Source organism: Trichechus manatus, unplaced genomic scaffold (assembly GCF_000243295.1).
Source record: "Trichechus manatus latirostris isolate Lorelei unplaced genomic scaffold, TriManLat1.0 scaffold00085, whole genome shotgun sequence".
NCBI classification, from domain to species: Eukaryota; Metazoa; Chordata; class Mammalia; order Sirenia; family Trichechidae; genus Trichechus; species Trichechus manatus.
In genome coordinates, this window is record NW_004444021.1 from 3185676 (window position 1) to 3204923 (window position 19248).

At 34.6% G+C, this 19248-nt stretch overlaps 1 protein-coding gene across 1 annotated transcript in view; it reads right to left on the bottom strand.

Annotated features, from left to right (window-relative positions):
- CACNA2D1 (calcium voltage-gated channel auxiliary subunit alpha2delta 1) overlaps positions 1–19248 on the bottom strand; it is a 537607-nt gene that overhangs the window by 186115 nt on the left and 332244 nt on the right. Inside the window, exon 5 of the mRNA XM_004381473.2 lies at positions 2718–2759. Within this exon, the coding sequence (XP_004381530.1) occupies positions 2718–2759 (42 nt within the window). The remainder of the gene's footprint in view (positions 1–2717; positions 2760–19248) is intronic.

Genomic DNA, 19248 nt, shown 5'->3' on the forward strand with positions numbered 1-19248 from the left:
GCTCAAGACAGACATTCTTTGCTAGTTAAGCTATGAATTTTTATAATCTTTAATACTCTAGTCAGAACTGACTCAATGGCAATGGGTTAGGTTTTTTGTTTATGGACAATTATAATTTGAGAGAAATGGGGCATGAATTAGTTTTTGATTTCTATTCTAGTGCTCCCACTGTACAACAATCTTCAAATTATTTTGGCACTGTTGTTATTTATATATAAAGAAATACAAATAAGTTCTGTAAATACTGATCACCATTTTTAAGTTTATAATTTTTAAGTTGAAAATTTACTATTTAAAACACTCTGATTTATTTTGGTAAAAGTCAGTCACCTCATGATCTAAAATAGAGAATGCATCCTTTTATAGTGATACTTACAACCCACATGTAGTATAACCCATTGCCACTGAGTCAATTCCAACTCATAGCAACTCTATAGGACAGAGTAGAATTGCCCCATAGTTTCCAAGGATGCCCCATAGTTCCCAAGGAGCGCCTGGTGGATTTGAACTGCTGATCATTTGGTTAGCAGCCATAGCTCTTAACCACTATGCCACCAGGGTTACCACATGCAGTATAGTAATGAGAATTAAAGTGTTTTGTCTGCTTTAAAGAATACTTTTATTATTCACAGTGAATTATATAGGAGATGAATAATTGCTAAATAATTTCTAATGGCAACTTTCCAAGACAAGTTAAAAAAAAAAAAGCAAAAGTGCTTTCAAATAGTCTTCAAGCAAGTATTATAGACTTTTCCTGGATGGGAGGGAAAACACAGGTCAAGTTCAAAAGGTTCATTTATACTTCATTTACACTAATTCCTTTCATTCTTACATAGAGTTGTATTTTAATATGTGAACTAACATCTGTGTGGGCAAATTATGCAATTGTAAATATTGAGGACCACACAAGTGTTACAATTTAAAACCTGCGTGTACTTTTCCATTTGTAATGGGCATAAATGCCAGTTTTGAAGCACAGTGCTTGACAGTGAGGTAGTACTTATTAAAAACTTGTATTTACATTTGTGAACGCAATTGTTAAGTGTTGAGCAAGGAAAACTGGCCATTTCCTATGTGAAATAAAGAATAACTTTCTAATTTAATAAGCAAACCTGACTTAAGCAGCTAAAACTATTTTACCTGACATAAAAATGCATCTTTTTAAATAAGTTTAGAGAAAATTATGTATTTGTAGTACAGCACTCAATAGGGTTTCCGAGGAAAAGCCAATGGATTCAAACTGTTGACCTTTTTGTTAGCAGTCATAGCTCTTAACCACTGCACCACTCGGACTCCAAAATCAGTACTAGCAAAACGCCTATGTCTAGAGGAAAGAAAATATCTCCTAGTCCTTCATCTATGAAATGGAGAAAATAAAACTTACTTCATAGTGTTATTTAGTAATGAAATAAAATAACGAGCGTAAAGTGCTTACCAGTGTGCAGGCAAAGTTAGTATTCAATAAACTATGGTATTTAGAAACAGCAGTAATAGTAATGTTAATTTGGAAGGCTGTGGCATTTAAAGCAAACTTATTTATTGCTGTTTTATCTCCCAATTTAGGCTCTACTTGTTTTGTGTATTTTTTCACTCTTCTGTTAAGTAGCTGGAAGGATACTCTATAAAATAGTATAGAACACATGGTTTTTAGATACACATCAAAAACTTATGGGTGACAAATAATAATTTTATTATATTTGTTTACTCTCTTCACTAATGTATCCCAAGCTCTTAAAAGAATACCTAAAAAATAAGAGTACTCAGCAAATACTTTAGAATGAATGAATAAAGTGTATCTAGACATCATTTCCTCCTGGTGCAAAAAAAATCAATATATGAAAATTTGTTTGTTTGTTTTTAAAGCTTCAAGTTCAATCTTTGTCTTATAATTTTGCAACGACTTCCATTATAACTAAGTACATGAAAGCTGTGCGAGCTAGAACTCAGTGGGACAGCCTTGCATTTCTGGGTGTCACTGATTTTCTGCCTTTAGCAGTCTCACCGCTCTTCTATGGCTCTCTATTAGTGGAAAATAGTTGAGTTTTCCTTTTCTGACAGGTTTCCACCTTACACAGGTTCCAGGTTTCATATATTTTACTGTAATTCAAATGTCTCTCCAATGTTTATCCAAATTTGGTAATATCGGAAATAATTCATTGTAAAATCATCCATGTCCTAAAATCATTTGAAATGCACATTAGATTTATTCGTTTAAAAAAGTACACTGAGCCCCTATTATGTTTCAAAGATTGGACAGGCAGTGGTGACAAGTTGTTGCACAGCTTCCAGGGGTGGCATTTACATTGTATTTGAAAGAAATGATTCTCCCTGGCTTGTGCAGACATGTGTAGTAACCCTGGTGACAGGCGCCAGGATACAGAGAGGCGTGGGAGCCAATCTCTGTCTTCAACATTGCAAATGCTGTGCAGTGCATGTGAAGTCAAAGCAGCAGACTGAGATCTGCACAGGGTGCAGTGGGAAGGCAGTTCAGATCCAAAGAAATACATGACATTTCTTCTAGGGAAGATACCAATAACAAGTTGTTAAAAATTCCATCAGCACAAAAATTCATCATTACCTTGTGTCTAACTAGTTCTGCTCATGCTATCTAATTCTTTCTGAAAAACTAAACCTGCTTGCTCAATTTGTTCTGTAAAACCAATCCACCTATTACAATTAAGTTTCTCTTGGCAGTCAATTAAAACTTTAATACTCACATCAAGATCATCTTTTGCATTGTAGTAGACAACTTCATTGCTCTACAAAAAAAGGAGACAGAGAAAGTGCTTTATTGATTTGAGAAAAAAACATAAAAAAAACACTGAACACATTTATGCCTGTTTTTAAATAACCAGCCCTTATAATATCTTTTCACAATATAATTTCACAAAGATTCATATAGATGTAGCCAATATTTTCTAAGACCATATTAAAACTGTATAGCAGTGATATTAGAAAAGTGTATCTTGCATTGGGGAAAAAGATCCCAGAATAGTTCTGAGAACCATTTCTTCAAGGAAAAAAAAACTTATGAATTCATAATGCAAATAAGTACTATATGTACCTAAACCATTAAATGATATAAAGGATAATTCAACAATGCGTAAGATGAGTGACTTGTTAAGACTTCATGGATATCATGATTTAAATATATATATCAGTGCTGAAATTATTCTTTAAGAAATGTGAATATACGCAGATAGGAGATTAAGTGAATTTAGAGAGCAAAAAACTATCAGATTATCTAACATATTAATGATCTCATATTCTAGCAAAGTAGTAAATTAGCTTTGGCTCTGTAGCAAGAATAAATATACATGGACAAGTCAGCTAGCCATCAATGTTGCCAAAATATGCCATAAATACAAATTATAGATATACATTGTGTTACACAGGGGAAGTGGAAAAGAAAGGATGAATAAAATGACTGGCAAGTAGTTTAAAATTCCTATTCTCTGTATCTCTGAGGCTAGTTCCATGCAATGTAAAAACAATCCACTTATACTGATTTCCCTTTCCTCTCTTCTCCTCATGAATTGACTGGAAATACAGTCAATTCTCAGTGTGTCTTCAGCAGCAGCTTGAGCACTAAGTAATGATACATTCTTCTTTGACTCTTCAACATTTCCAAACACAGATACTCTAACATTTTATAAAAAGCAAACACATACTACACAAAAATAAAAAACATTACTTGACAAAAAGTTCACTAAATTAGTACTTCTCAAAGTATCCCCCCCCCCCCCCCCAAAAAAAATCACTACTTCTTCAAGATATAAATAGATGTTCATTGGTAATTGCATACCATGGTCACATGACTTGAGACAACAATGAGTTAAACAAAGTTAAAACTGTCTCTTTTCAGCAGGAAGGAATTCACAGACCCTTCAGCGCATGAACGTAGATTACAAATCTCCAAGAGGAAAATATATTTTATTCTGTTTTCCAAACTTACTTGCCTCTGATCCCTCCCCCTTTTTTGTGTGAAAAAATGTACCATGGGACTAAAGAGCCACGGAACACAGGTCTCAATATAGGCCATTAACAAACCAACCATTATAAAACTGATGTATAAATGTGGGAACACATGACTCATAATACTAAATGTAATCCATGACTTTAAAGTTATTTCATTTAGAATCAACAGAACTGTTTAAATTACCATTTAATTGATTTAAAAAAAAGGATTAAGAAGAAGCTGGAGAACTTTAACAAGCATAAAGATTTTAATTTCTGAAACATTTTTTATAGCAATAGCTTTGTAACAGAGTTAAAACAAAATCAGAAAGCAAGACAATCTTCTTAATTCACCTGAGACACAAATCTAATTATTAGTTTTTTGATCTCTCTTACAACTCTGCAATTTGTACTTACAAGACAAATTTCAATTTATAATGTGTCCTGAAGTAAAAGTTGCAACACCAAGTTTATCTTCATTTTAGACTCTATTTCTGCCATCCCCTTACTTGTATTTACAGAATTGGAATATGTAGAGAACAAGGTGAAACTACACTAAATTTTAAGTGGTTGAGCATCACCATTTTTGACATTTATTAAATACCTATATGCACATACTGCTGTGCCAAGAGAGACACAAAATTAGTGAAACATATACACCCCTACGCTTTAGGTAAAATAATAGATGCAGAGCAATTACATAGAACACCTTATGTCTAGGATTACGCTTGGGTCATAGTACTACAGCTAATGAACTAAATATCTTTTCTGTTTTTGACACATGGTCACACCTAACAAATAGATATATATTTTTTAATTTAACATTAAGAGCATCATATACAACTTCAGAAGAGGGTATAAGTATGATAAAGAAATTCTACTTTTAACTCAAACCAAGTATTTCTATTTTGCTCAGATAAACACTTCTTGAAATAAAAATAAAATCTAAACTTAAGAATTTCCTATTTTTTTCCTTTTTACTGTACTATATTTTATACAAAGCTCTATCACTTAGCTGTTCTTTTAGAGAATATAAATTGTTTCTAAAACTGTTATTGGAAATAGTCTAAAGTTTATATAAACTTTATGCATTTGTGCAAAGCTTTCTGAGTTTTGGATAATATGTAATTCCACAAAACTTTTCTTTTTCCTTTTAATCGAACTGAAAAAAATATACAATAGGTATAAATTCATACTGCATGTCAACATCCACATTCCTTCTTGTAACTGAGAATTTTACATTTCTAAATTTACAAGAGCTCTTTCTCGATACAATGTTTATCTCTTACAAGATCGAAATATAAATGTAAGGAATAACAAAAATGTGACAATTTATAGAAAAACAGGACAAAAAAAGTACGAAGTACTTAATGAAACGTGTGCTTAGACAGGCTGTCCTGTTTTAATAAGAGAACACAGGCCTTAGTGAAACATGCAACCAGTTTACATTCACTGTCTCACATTTAAATTTCATCAACAATAAATGTGACATTTGATTTTGACTTAGGAGCATTTTTCTTTTATTTCACTTTGATTTTTTAGAAATGAACTTTCCTTTCTAAAACTCCAAACTCTGCATTAATAATATATACATTTCATTATTCTCTTATTTTACGTAACAGAGAAGCTCAATGGATCATATTTAGTAAGGATAAGTCCATACAGAGTATCATAATTTGGGGGAACTACAACTTTCCTTTAAATCAGTAACCTTATCTGTCCATCTAGCAGTATGACATTAAAATAAATGGCAAACATTCATAGAGCACTTAATTTATATAACTGCATAAACATAAATTTTCCAGTCTCTGTTAATCATACCTTCTTATAGAAAATTGCAATGATTTGTTTAACTGAGATTTTTGTTTAGACAGTTTCAGAATTATTTGGCTCAGGAATGATTTTAAGTATAAGTTTGAGAAAAATCATAATTTCATGAAGCAGTAACTCATATTTTTCATATCACATTCATTTATAGCTTTTTAAAAATACGGCTGAGATGTGCACAGCTATGTAAACTAAATCAGTTTGCACTAGAGTAAATCCTCAAATTACCGAAGCATGAAAAATAAGGGCAGAACCAATCTTAAAAGGATTGAGACACAGGGTAATTCGCAGGAATGAAAGATAATTCATACCAAATTAGCCCAACGTCTGTGTTGCCATGTTTTCATAGAAATGAGATCTGTTTAAAATGACTTCTTTGCTTTAAAAAAATATATCCAGGAGAGGAAATATTACAAAAATAGTAACATTGCCTTGGGGGAAATTAAAGCAGGAGACGTAAAGTATCAGTTACATTCCTTCTCCCTCATCCCCTCTCCAGAAAGTTACATCAGTAGCAACTAATACCTTCATTAAAACTATCACACAATGATCATGATAACCACAAATTACAGAATTGAGTCATCTTGTTTTTTTACTCTCCTTATGGTTAAATTTTTATGCAAATTATTAAACATTATCTTTTAATGTATTTCACAAAAAATAGAGGTTTTCAGTGAGTTTCAGTGTGTCATGTGCAGTATGATAGGATAAAGGGAACAACAGCCTCGAACTAGATTTATGGATCATTGTTGTTGTTAGGTGCCATGAGTCAAGTTTGGACTCACAGCCACCCCATGTGACAGAGTAGAACTGCCCCATAGGGTTTTCTAGGCTGTAATCTTTACAGGAGCAAAGCATCAGTCTTTCTCCCACATAGCCACTGGTGGGTTTGAACCACCAACCTTCAGTTAGCAGCCCAGCACTTAACGGCTGTGCCATCAGGGCTCCTAAAGATTTACAGATTAGTTAAGCCTTTAGAGGGCTATTTTTCATAATTTAAGCACCACCAGATGACAAAAAACAAATTGTTCTGTTTCTGTTTTTTAACCAAGCAGTTTATTTATTATCTATCGCCTAGAAACAAATTTACCGGAATAGTTCACGCTAATATAATATAGCAGCTTCTGAAATTTAAAACATCCCCCAGCAAGCTGAGAGATAAATTACTTTAGTCTCCCAGTGTCTATTGGGAGTCAAGAATTAAATCTGGGCAAATAGATCATTCCATCTTAAAAATGTATATTGTGAATGACAGTCCCTTGCATGCCACTTTCCTATAAAAGCTGACCTCTGATGAATAGTTTATGCTAAAAACCTGAAACGTAAGTATAAAGCTTCCATATGTTGCCAGGGATAAGACTTAAATATTGGAACGGAAAATTAGGATTTTATAGTTGACAACTGAAAAATATAACACATTCAAAATTCAAATAGAGATTAACTGCCTGTCCAATTCACTAATTTCCTTTTCTTGGCTAAACTCTTGGCTCTGCAGATGATCCACAGTCTACCAAATTCTGGGCAACTGTATTTTCTACTAATGTCACTTCTTTTTCTCATTCTTATTGTCATTTTTATCACTCTTCTGCTCCAAATACTAAGTCAATCCACTGAACCTTAGAGTACTCTTTATTAAAAAGGATATATGTTAATGATTGTTGCCTGCCAAGATCCATACTGTTTAGCTCAATTATTTATAACTCAAATTTTCTGATTAATATATCTTTCTAGCAATTTGAACAACCACACACACCACTGCTATTGATTGTGTCTGAGTCAACTGCTGTGCATGAGGTGAGTCAACCAGCAGCACCATAGCCCTGTGTGAATAAAAGAAGTTAGGAATATGAGTGTGTGTGGTGTGTGTGTGTGGTTGTGACCATTTGGTGGGGACAGAGGAGGGCATGAGAGTATGAGTGAATGTTTCTAAAGACAGGTAAAAGCAGCTGGAGCAATAAACTAAAGACAGTGGTCCTTGAAAGAAGTATTTTTATTTGTTTAATGTTTGGACCACATGAGCATGCTGAATAAGTATACACTTCATGAAGATATAGAGTAAAATAAAGATAGGTATGGGTCCATCTTGGATCAACTTTACTAGATTAATGGACTGAAGACATTTGAAAAATTTGCATTCATATTATGTCACAAGAGATAGTAAATGAGACAACTGATGTAAAGTGTTTAGCACAGTGCCTGGCACCCTATATATGCCCCTCAAATGCTGGCAACTGCTATTATATATATTTAAAAAGAAATACTAGGAACAGATATTCATTGAATATATCTATTACTTTATCTGATATGTAAACATAAATCAAAGTAAATTATTATAATTTTATTTTCTTAGATAAGTTAGTATATGAATCTATTTAATTCCTCTCTACAAAGAGTCTACATAGCAGAGTGGAAAAGAAATGGCATTACTAGTTTTTGTTTTTGTTTTTTTAATCTGATAAACCAAAGGAGATAATTTATAAAAAACCCAAAGCAAATGGTAATTAAATTACTAGGTCCAGCCTTGGTGGCATAGTGGTTAATAGCTCAACTGCTAACCAGAAGGTCAACAGTTCGAATCCACCAGCTGCTCCCTGGAAACCCTATAGGGCAATTCAACACTGTCCTATAGAAATCAACTTGATGGCAACGGGTTTGGTGGGGTTTTTTTTTTTTTTTTTTTGGTATATGCATCCTCTCAAGTAAATGTTTTACTGTGTTCCAAACTTCTCTGTGATTGTAAGCACTCTCTTTCAGTCCCTCATCTCCTTTACACATCACTCCTCCTTCACTCTTGTTAGAAAAACTCCAATCCTGCATTAAACCAAAAGTTTGTGTGCCCATCTCAACACACAAGCTGTGGAAGCTTGCTAGAGTAAATTACACAAGCAGCCCTCACACAGAATGAGTTGATAGCACTCAACCTTTTAAAAACTGTAATAAACATGTGGATTTGCTTTGTTTTGTAAATTTTTTTTTTCTGTTGAGAAACTCTGCTGCTCTTGGGAAACTGTTCTTCCCTTAACCCAATCAAAAAGTTCTGTTCGGTTGGAAAATCATACCACCTCACTTATTTAACCACAGAAATTAACAAGTACCTAATTTTATCCAATGATCATATCCCATTCCTCTATTCCTACGGCTATGATAATTGGTCCAGGGTAGTTATGTTACCAAGTCTGAGCCAGTCAAAGCCCTTTCCTCTAATCACTTGATAGAGTCAGAGGATAAAAGACTTCTTGGTTTACAAAATGGAAAACAAAAATGAGAACTGGAGGTTGTCAGAGGCCATTTTTCCTGCCACATGGAGAAAAGTTCAGACTAAAGTCAAAATACAGAGAGGCAAAGCAGAGCAAGACCGATGACCAGATCTAAAGCCTGAATCCTGTCACTCAGAGGCTGCCTGCATCTGTAAGTTGCTTGGTTATGTTATTGATAGGTGCCACTGAATTGATTCTGACTTATAGTGACCCCACGTACAAAAAATGAAATAGTGCCGGTCCAGCACCATCCTCACAATCGCTGCTATGCTTGAGCCCCTCACTGCAGCCTATGTGTCAGTCCATCACATGAGGGTCTTCTTCTCTTTCACTGACTGTTTATTTTACCAAGGATGATATCTTCCTCCGGGAACAGTCCCTCCTGATAACATGTCCAAAGTATGTGAGACAAAGTCTCTCCATCCTCTCTTCTAAGGAGTATTCTGGCTGTACTTCTTCCAAGACAGATTTATTCAGTCTTCTGGCAATCCATGGTATATTCAATGTTCTTCACCAACACTGTAATTCAATGATATCAATGCTTCTTCAATCTTTCTTATTCGTTGTCCAGCTTTCCCATGCATATGAGGCAACTGAAAATACCATAGCTTGGGTATTGGTTATAATCCATTGCTGTAAAGTTGATTCCGCTCATAGTGACCCGATAGGACAGAGTAGAACTGCTCCATAGGATTTTTTAGGAGCGGCTGGTGGATTCTAATTGCTGACCTGTTGGTTAGCAGCCAAACGCTTCACCACTGCACCACCAGGGCTCCATTGGTTATAGGACCAATAATTTACTTATTTTTCTTAAGTTAGTTAAAATATGAGTTCTAACTCTTCCAACTGATGGTACTAACACAAATACCATGCTCCCTACAATGCTTTTTCCATTCTAGTTTCAAGTTACTAACAATCAATAGTGTTTTCTTGATTTTTATTTTGTATTAGTGGAATTATGAGAACACTGACTGTTCTAAAACTAATTCCCTTATATGTGTCCTGAATACTAGCTCGTCCTGCTTCCTAAAAGATTTCATCATCCCTTTTCATACCTGTGTGACCATCTTCTCTTTAATCACATTTAGATGGTTTGCATAACATGACAAAGAAGATTTGATGAGTAAAAATTCAAATGTGTTTCATCACAAAATTAATATTATTCTATAAAATTCAAAATACTAGCATAAAATTAACAAAACAGAAAAAAACCTCAAGCGAAGAGATCAAAATTTTCTTAGCTTATATATACAGAAAAATTATCTAAATGTTTTTCTAAAACTTCTTTAATGAACTAAAGCTCAAAATAGCATGCAGTGTCAACTTAATTTTTTGTTTAAGAAAATGTCTGCATCCTACTTTGGTGAGTGGTGTCAGGGGTCTTAAAAGCTTGCAAGCGGCCATCTAAGATGCATCAATTCGTCCCAACCACCTGGAGTAAAGGAGAATGAAGAACACCAAAGACACAAGGAAAATATTAGCCCAAGAGACAGAAAGGGCCACATAAACCAGAGACTTCATCAGCCTGAGAACGGAACCGGCTACCACCAATGACTGCTCTGACAGGGAACACAACAGAGAGTCCCTGAGGGAACAGGACAAAGGTGGGGTGCAGAACTCAAATTCTAGTAAAAAGACCAGATTTAATGGTCTGACTGAGAGTGGAGGAACCCCGGAAAGCACAGCCCCTGGATTCTCTATCAACTCAGAACTAAAACAATTTCCAAGGCCAACTCTTCAGACAAAAATTGGACTGGATTGTGGGACATAAAATGATACTCATGAAGAGTGTGCTTCTTAGCTCAAGTAGATACATGAGACTAAACGGGTAGCTTCTGTCCAGAGGTGAGATGGGGAAGGCAGAGAGAGTTAGGAGCTGGTTGAATGGACATGGGAAATCAGGGGTGGAAAGGAGAAGTGTGCTGTCACAGTATAGGGAGAGCAATCAGGGTCACATAACAACGTAAGTATAAATTTTTTGTATAAGAGACTAACTTGAAATGTAAACTTTCACTTAAACTACAACAATAAACAAAAAAAATAAATAAATTTAAAAAATTTCATGATTAGTTTATTTTTGGTGTTAGGTGTCACCGAGTCAGCTCCTACTCATAACTACCCTCTGTACAATAAAACTAAACACTGCCCCAGCCTACTCCATCATCACAATCATTGCTATGATAGAGTTCATTGTTGCACAACTACGTCAGTCCATCTTTTTGAGGGTCTTCCTTTTCTCGCTGACCTTCTATTTTACCAAGCATGATGGCATTCTCCAGGGAATAGTCCCTTCTGATAACACGTATAAGAAACGTGAGACGACGTTTCAACATTCTAACTTCTAAGGAGCATTCTGGCTGTACTTCTTCCAAGACAGATTTGTTTGTTCTTCTGGAAGTCCACAGTATATTCAATATTCTTCACAAATGCCGTAATTCAAAGGCGTCAATTTTTGTCTGGTCTTCCATATCCGTTGTCCAGTTTTTGCATACATATGAGGCAATTGAAAATACCATGACTTGGGTCAGATGCATATTAGTCCTCAAAGTGACATCTTTGCTTTTTAACATGTTAAAGAGGTCTTTTGCAGCAGATTTGCACAGTGCAATAAGTCTTTGATTTCTTGACTGTTGCTTCCATGGGCATTGATTGTGTATCCAAGTAAAGTGAAATCCTTGACAACTTCAATGTTTTCTCTGTTTATCATGATGTTACTTATTGGTCAAGTTGTGATGATTTTTGTTTTCTTTATGTTGAGGTGTAACCCATACTGAAGGCTGTAGTCTTTGATCTTCATCAGTAAGTGTTTCAAGTCCTCTTCACTTTCAGCAAGCAAGATTGTGTCATCTGCATATCACCGGTTGTTAATGAGTCGTTCTCCAATCCTAATGTCGTGTTTTTCTCCATATAGTCCAGCTTCTCAGACTATTTTCTCAGCATACAGATGGAATCAGTATTTGAAAGGAAACAACCCTGAAGCACACCTTTCCTGATTACAAGCCACACAGTATCCCCTTGTTCTCTTTGACTGACTGCCTCTTGGTCTATGTACAGGTTCCACATGAACACAATTAAATGTTCTGGAATTCCCATTCTTCGCAATGTTACCCATAATTTGTTATGAGCCACACAGCTGAATGTCTCTGGGTAGTCAATAAAACACAGGTAAGCATCTTTCTGGTATTCTTTGCTTTCAGCCAAGATAAATCTGACATGAGCAATGATATCCCTCATTCTACCTCCTCTTCTGAATCTGGCTTGAATATCTGGAAGTTCCCAATCAATGTACTGCTGCAACCATTTTTTAATTATCTTCAGCAAAATTTTACTTGCGTGCGATACTAATGGTATTTTTTGATAATTTCCAGTCTGTTGGACCATCTTTCTTTGGAATGGGGAAATATGGATCTCTTCCAGTCGGTTAGCCAGGTAGTGTCTTCCAATTTCTTGGCATAGACGAGTGAGTGCTTCCAGCATTGTATTCATCTGTTGAAACATCTCAACTGGTATTCTGTCAGTACCTGGAGTCTTGCTTTTCACCAATGTTTTCAGTCCACCTTAGACTTCTTCCTTCAGTACTCTTGGTTCTTGATCATGTACTACCTGTTGCAATGGCTGAATATTGACCAATTCTTTTTGGGATAGTGAGTCTGTGTATTTCTTCCATCTTCTTTTGATGCTTTCTGTGCCATTCAATATTTTGCCCATAGAATCCTTCAACATTGAAACTCAAGGCTTGAATTTTTTCTGCAGATATTTCTGCGTGAAAAATGCTATGTTCTTCCCTGTTGGTTTTCTAATTCTAGGTCTTTGCATATTTCATTATCATACTTTACTTTGTCTTCTCAAGTGCGCTTTGAAATCTTCTGTTCAGTTCTTCATCATTTCTTCCTTTTGCTTTAGCTAGTCAATGTTCAAGAGCAAGTTTCAGAATCTCTTCTCACATCCATTTTGGTCTTTTCTTTCTTTTTAATGATCTCTTGCTTCCTTCATGTATGATGTCCTTGATGTCATCCCACAACTCTTCTGGTCTTCGGTCATTAGTGTTCAATGTGACAAATCTATTCTTGAGATAGTCTCCAAATTCAGGTGCGATATACTCTAGTTCATATTTTGATTCTAGCAGACTTATTTTAATTTTCTTCAACTTTAACTTGAACTTGCACATGAGCAATTGATGGTCTGTTCCACAGTTGGTCCCAGCCTTGTTCTGACTGATGATATTGAGCTCTTTTTCCATAGTCTCTTTCCAAAGATGTAGTCAATTTGATTCCTATGTTTTCCACCTGGTGAGTTTCATGTGTGCAGTTGCAGTTAATGTTGTTGAAAAAAGGTATTGGCAATGAATAAGTCATTGGTCTTGCAAAATTCTATCATGTGATCTCTGGCGTCATTTCTATCACCAAGGCCATATTTTCCAACTACAGATCCTTCTTCTTTGTTTCCAACTTCCACATTCCAATCACCAGTAATTATTAACTCATCTTGATTGCATACTTGATCAGTTTCAGACTACAGAAGTTGGTAAAAAATCTTCAATTTCCTCATCTTTGGCATAAGTGGTTGATGCTTTTGTCAGTTTGTCATACTGTGGAGGCCTGCATGTTGCTGTGATGCTGGAAGATATGCCACTTGTATTTCAAACTCTAGCAGGGTCACCCATGGTGGACAGGTTTCAGCAGAGTTTCCAGATTAAGACAGGCTAGGAAGAAGAACCTAGTGACCTACTTCTGAAAAAATTGGCCAGTGAAAACCTTATGAATATCAACAGAACATTGACTGATATAGTGCTGGAAGATGAGCACCTGAGGATGGAAGGCACTCAAAAGATGACTGGGTAAGAGCTGCTTCCTCAAAGTAGAGTCTTTAAGTGCTGCCTCCTCTAAGAGTGCTGACCTTAATGACGTAGATAGAGTAAAGCTTTCAGAACCTTCATTTGCTCATGTGTCACAACTCAAGATGAGAAGAAAGAGCTGCAAACGACCATTAATATTCAGACATGGAATGTAAAAAGTATGAATCTAGGAAAATTGGAAGTCGTCAGAAATGAAATGGAACTCATAAAGATTGATAACCTAGGCATTAGTGAGCTGAAATGGACTGCTATTGGCCATTTTGAATTGGACAATCAATTGGTCAATATGCTAAGAATGACAAATCGAAGAGGAATGGCATCACACTTGTCGTCAAAAAGAACATTTCAAGATCTATCCTGAAGTACAACACTGTCAGTGATAGGATAATATCCATATGCCTACAAGGAAGACCAGTGATTAGTATATCAGCAAGTAATTACAATTTTAAAAGATTTCCATCAGTTTCTTCATATTGACTCTTCAATAGCCTTTAGAAATTAGTTGCATAATAAAGAATTGAATAGCTGTGTAAAATTTAATTACATGCCTGAGTACTAAAGTTTCTATTAAAAAAGATGAAAGGGTAGAATTATTTAATGATCTATGAGTTATAATGGAAATATACAGATAATCTATTTCTTCTCTGAACTCTCAGCATTCATCCCTAAGAATAAATACGTATTGAGCTTTGCCCACTTGCCAACCTGCTATGTTAGACAACTTCAGATACCTAAATACATTGTAATTTATTTGAGAATCTAATTGTTAAAAGTAAAATGAGTTATATTATATCAATCTCAATTTTATGTAGTGGAAAGTTAAGACTAACAATGAACAAAATGAGTCTAGCACAGGTTTTCTTATTCTCAACTAAGTACTTTATTCCTCCTTTGCCCTGCTAGTACAAATGTAGGGGTGACTTACTTCTGAGAGACAGTGCACTCCATATATATTATATATAGTTCATCTAAGAATAAAGAAAGTGTTTAATACTCTTTGAGATGCATTTATTTGTTTTATCTGCTTTTTTAAAAACTGCCTTATAATTTATGTTAAAATGTGTATGTAATACTTATTCTTAGCTTCTTGGAAGAAAATCAAAGCTGAAAAATAATTTGGATTTGTTGTAAGCTTACTTCTGCTATTATTAGCATACACTTTTTTTACATTAATTCATCAGGTAGCATTATAACCATTATAACAAAATATGTGCAGCATTATAGTTATTTTTTTGAGTTGCCACTATGGTGCTTGTAAATTAAAGTATTGCTTAATAATTGGGCCAGAACATTGACCAACCAACAAGACAAAGCCTCCAAGAAGAGTAATCAGAAAAATAGATTAACGTGTCTTTGCTGTGATTAATTACCTAATTACAAAGATGCTTAAGTATTCTACCCTGAGCCAAACTGTGAAGCTGATGACACAATTGGAAATACCCAATTTCTAGACAAAAGAAACATTTGTAATATTTACCAAAAGTAAATGTTCATTACTTCTAGGTAAAATAAAATAAATTTAAAAAAAAAAGAGAAGAAGATTAAATTATTCCCATTTGAATAGAGACTGTGTTGTATTTTTCATATACCCAATGCTGGCACTGTCTGAAACATTGTATGAACTGCTACTGAATGGATCAATGACTGAGTAAATTGATATCATAGGCCTATAAGAAACTATTAAAAATTTCAGATAAAAAATAGCAAAACACATACATGTATGTGCACACACAACGAAGCATGACAGTAAAGTACTCAGCTTAAGAAAAAAGTTTGAGACAAGTTAAAATATAGACCACTTTCAGTTATAAGAAATCAAGGAAGTATTCCCTGTGGACCGTAATTTGAGTTTCTTGGTTCTTGAATTTCAAAGGAGAGAAATCCCTATCAAACATTAAGAGCTATTCCATTTTATGTCTTCATCTGATAAACTGTAATAGGAATTTGCCTGTAAGCTTTATTTGGTGATAAATATATGATTTAAACTGAAGGATAGAAGCAATAGTATGAGAAGATGACTACATTATTTTCTTCAGGCACCAAATCTCCCAGGAACCTCAGTCCATAATTGAACAAACACAGCCATAATGTTGAAGAACTTTCTTTAATCAATCTCCTTTAATCTGTATCTGCAATGAAGCTTTGGGTATAATCATCTAAAATATTAAAATTTAATCCTCAAAAATATTTCATTTTCTATGCTTCTTTCATTGACTTAGTCAACCCACAGATCGTCTTGATTCATGATCAAAGTTAACAGCTCTTGAGCATAATAACGTAAGATGTCTTCCCAATAGAGTTGTGTTAATTTGTCCAATGGTAATACTAGCACTCTCTTTCCAAATTAATCATTATCAATTTAAGAAAATTATTGTGCTAAAAATATAAAGACTTACACTACGGCCGATGAATTACTGAGAGTAAAATAGTCTGGCCAAAATCAGAGCCTCAAAGACAGTAAAGCTGGTAACCACTACATCAATTTAACTCATCTTTCATTGGGCTTGAGCAGCTATATAGGATGGGAAAGAAGGGAGAGGATAAGAGACACGTATTATGTGTCTATTATGGGATAGACATTTACATATATCATTTAAACCTTACATAATCCCTTAGATATGTAACGAGTATGGTGTTTTTTTTTTTTAAAATAATAAATTGATAACAATTTATTTAATCTTGTATCATGTTGCTTTTTGGGTCTCCTATCCCTTCTCTTCTCCATCCAAACTTCACACTATTGAGACAAGGGGTTTCAGCACTTTAAATGAAAATGAATACCAGCTAAAACAAAATATATCATTGTTTAGTATGGATGGATATTGTATGAGGCTTACCATACTTTTACACAAATAATGCGTAGCTTCTGAGTTTGTGTGCCAGCCACACCCTCCCCCCATGAGGTATTTTCGCGAGTACACTACGCTAATTTTTTTTTTTTTTTGCAGCAACACGTGGAAGAGGACTGGCATGGTGGCACTTACTTTCTAGTCCTCACGTACATCCAAGAAGTTTTTCTTGCTGTGGTTTCCCCAGTTTTCTGATCTCATGTCAAAATTAGGTACCCCTCTTAAGACTTCCTATAGCACCTTCTGTTATTTTCTCCTATATAGATCAGGGAGGATAATAGTAGTTACCTCACTGGTTTGTGGCATGGAATAAATAAGCTAATTCGTAGTTCAAAGATGAGCTATACCCCTTCCTCATTCCACGCACCTACCACACTATACTTTGTCTTTTCATTGTCTGAGAATGGTGAGGGAAGAGACTACATATGTCTCAGTAATGTTTATGATCAATACCTAGCCCAAGTTTCATCACAAGTTAGGTATCAATGTCTACTAACAAACAAGCCTGCCTCCTTCACAAGGTTGTTGAAACATCTGCTTCATTATCTTTATCCTTTGTAGACAAGCTCTTTGAGGACAGGTTTTTGGCACTGTCCTGGGTTTTGTTCCCCAGAAGTAGACACTGAGTCTATGGTTTAGTTACAAGAAATGTATTTAGGAGGTGACCCCAGGAAACACCAATAGCAGAGTGGGCAGGTAAGTGAGACAGGGAGGTGAAATAATTCAATACAGAGTGTGTTAAAGAGCAAGTGGACAACTGGGGTTTAGTCCCACTGAAGACCTCTGGAAGATTATATTGAGTATAGCTCAAAATTATTACACCTGAAGACAGAGTAGATTGGGGCATTATCTACACAACTAAGTCATCACTGGTTGAGGGCACTCAATCCTGCATATTCCTGCCACCAAACAAAATACTCATGCCAAGATTTGCAGGTGCTTGCAGTAGGAAGCTATAGGCTGTGTGTGCTGAGAAGTGGGCAGGTAACCAACAGCATCCACTATAGGCACATAGTGAGTGTTTTTGAAATATTTACTAAACACACGGCTCAATCAATAAATAACTTTAAACATTAATTAGTTAACCACATGACTTCTTTAGACTTTCATTTCTCAAATGTAAAATGATGAGTTGGTAGGCCACTATGGTCTCCTGAATTCCTTCCACCTATCTATTTTCATATTTTAACTGAGTAACTGTTAGGCTTTAGAGTATACAAGAAGACCTAGTAGTTGCCCTCACTATTTTTTTTTTTTTTTTAGTGAGTCTTTGATTAGTTTGCTTCTTTTCTGCTGTGAACATACAACAGAACTTTAAAAGAGACATCTTTCAATTCCAAAAAATTAAGCTTTCCCTTTTCTCTTTTTGTTTTTTGAAACTTTCTGACATATTTCTGTAGAAGCTGGTAAAACTGTAAGAAGAAGAACCTCTACATCATTATTTTTTTGTCTTGAAAGGTCAAGTCAAAGTATATTCATTTATCCCTGAAAAATAATAATTGTGCTCCTGAAGACTGATGTTTGAAATAGAAATGTCCTCAAACTAGCTTAAATCAACCTTTTCACCTACCAAATACAATCTACCAATCTCTCTACTATGGCATAATTTAGCTGTTCTAGATCAACTGCTGCTGCCTTTCATTAATATGGTGAAATCTCATTCATTTGTATTTAATTAACAAAGAAAATCACAATATTTTATGTAGGGGATACTTTATGTTTTAAATTTGTACTGCTTGTCTGTAAAAGTAATTTTGCTAGCAGTATAAAGGAAGAGCATCTAATGAAGAAATAAACGCATTCATTTCAGACATTTTAGAAGCACTGTTTCACCCAAATAATATTCTATAATTGCTTTTGAAACAAATAAAAATCCCTAGTAGGCTACACTTCATTAGCCTAGTTTTAGTAAATGTATTGAATTCAGTTACATTTCAAAAAGATTTTTTAAAAAATTAAAATGATTCACTGATTCAGTTTAAATTGTATCTAATTAAAACCTGAGTATTGTTAAATGTTAATTTATGAAAGCCACAATCCAAAAGATTCTCAACACAGTCCAAACAACTCTCAATATAACCTTAGTTAAGCTGTATATTTTATTTCATCTGTGGTCCAAATTAAAATGGGATAGGAAGCATAGAAAGGGAATTCTGTGTTACATACTTCATTCATTTTTATAAATGATTATTTTCATTTCCATCATATGTTAATTAAATTTTTAGAAAATTTAATCTTTTTTTTCCTTTACAGAATTAAATGAAGGCCTTTATGATTTTCAAAATATTGTAGACAAAGTCATACCAAGGAAAGGCAGGATGATGCAATATAAGTGCTTCGAATGACCAGTTAAAAGACCTGCATTTACTCCTCGGTCCAAATCTTTGTTAATGGCAGTAAACAATAATTTAATCAATCCAAAGTTTTATCTTCTCATTTAGCAATTGGGCAAGGAACTACTTCTACAAAGGACTGCAATGATAATTTAATGCTATTATATATA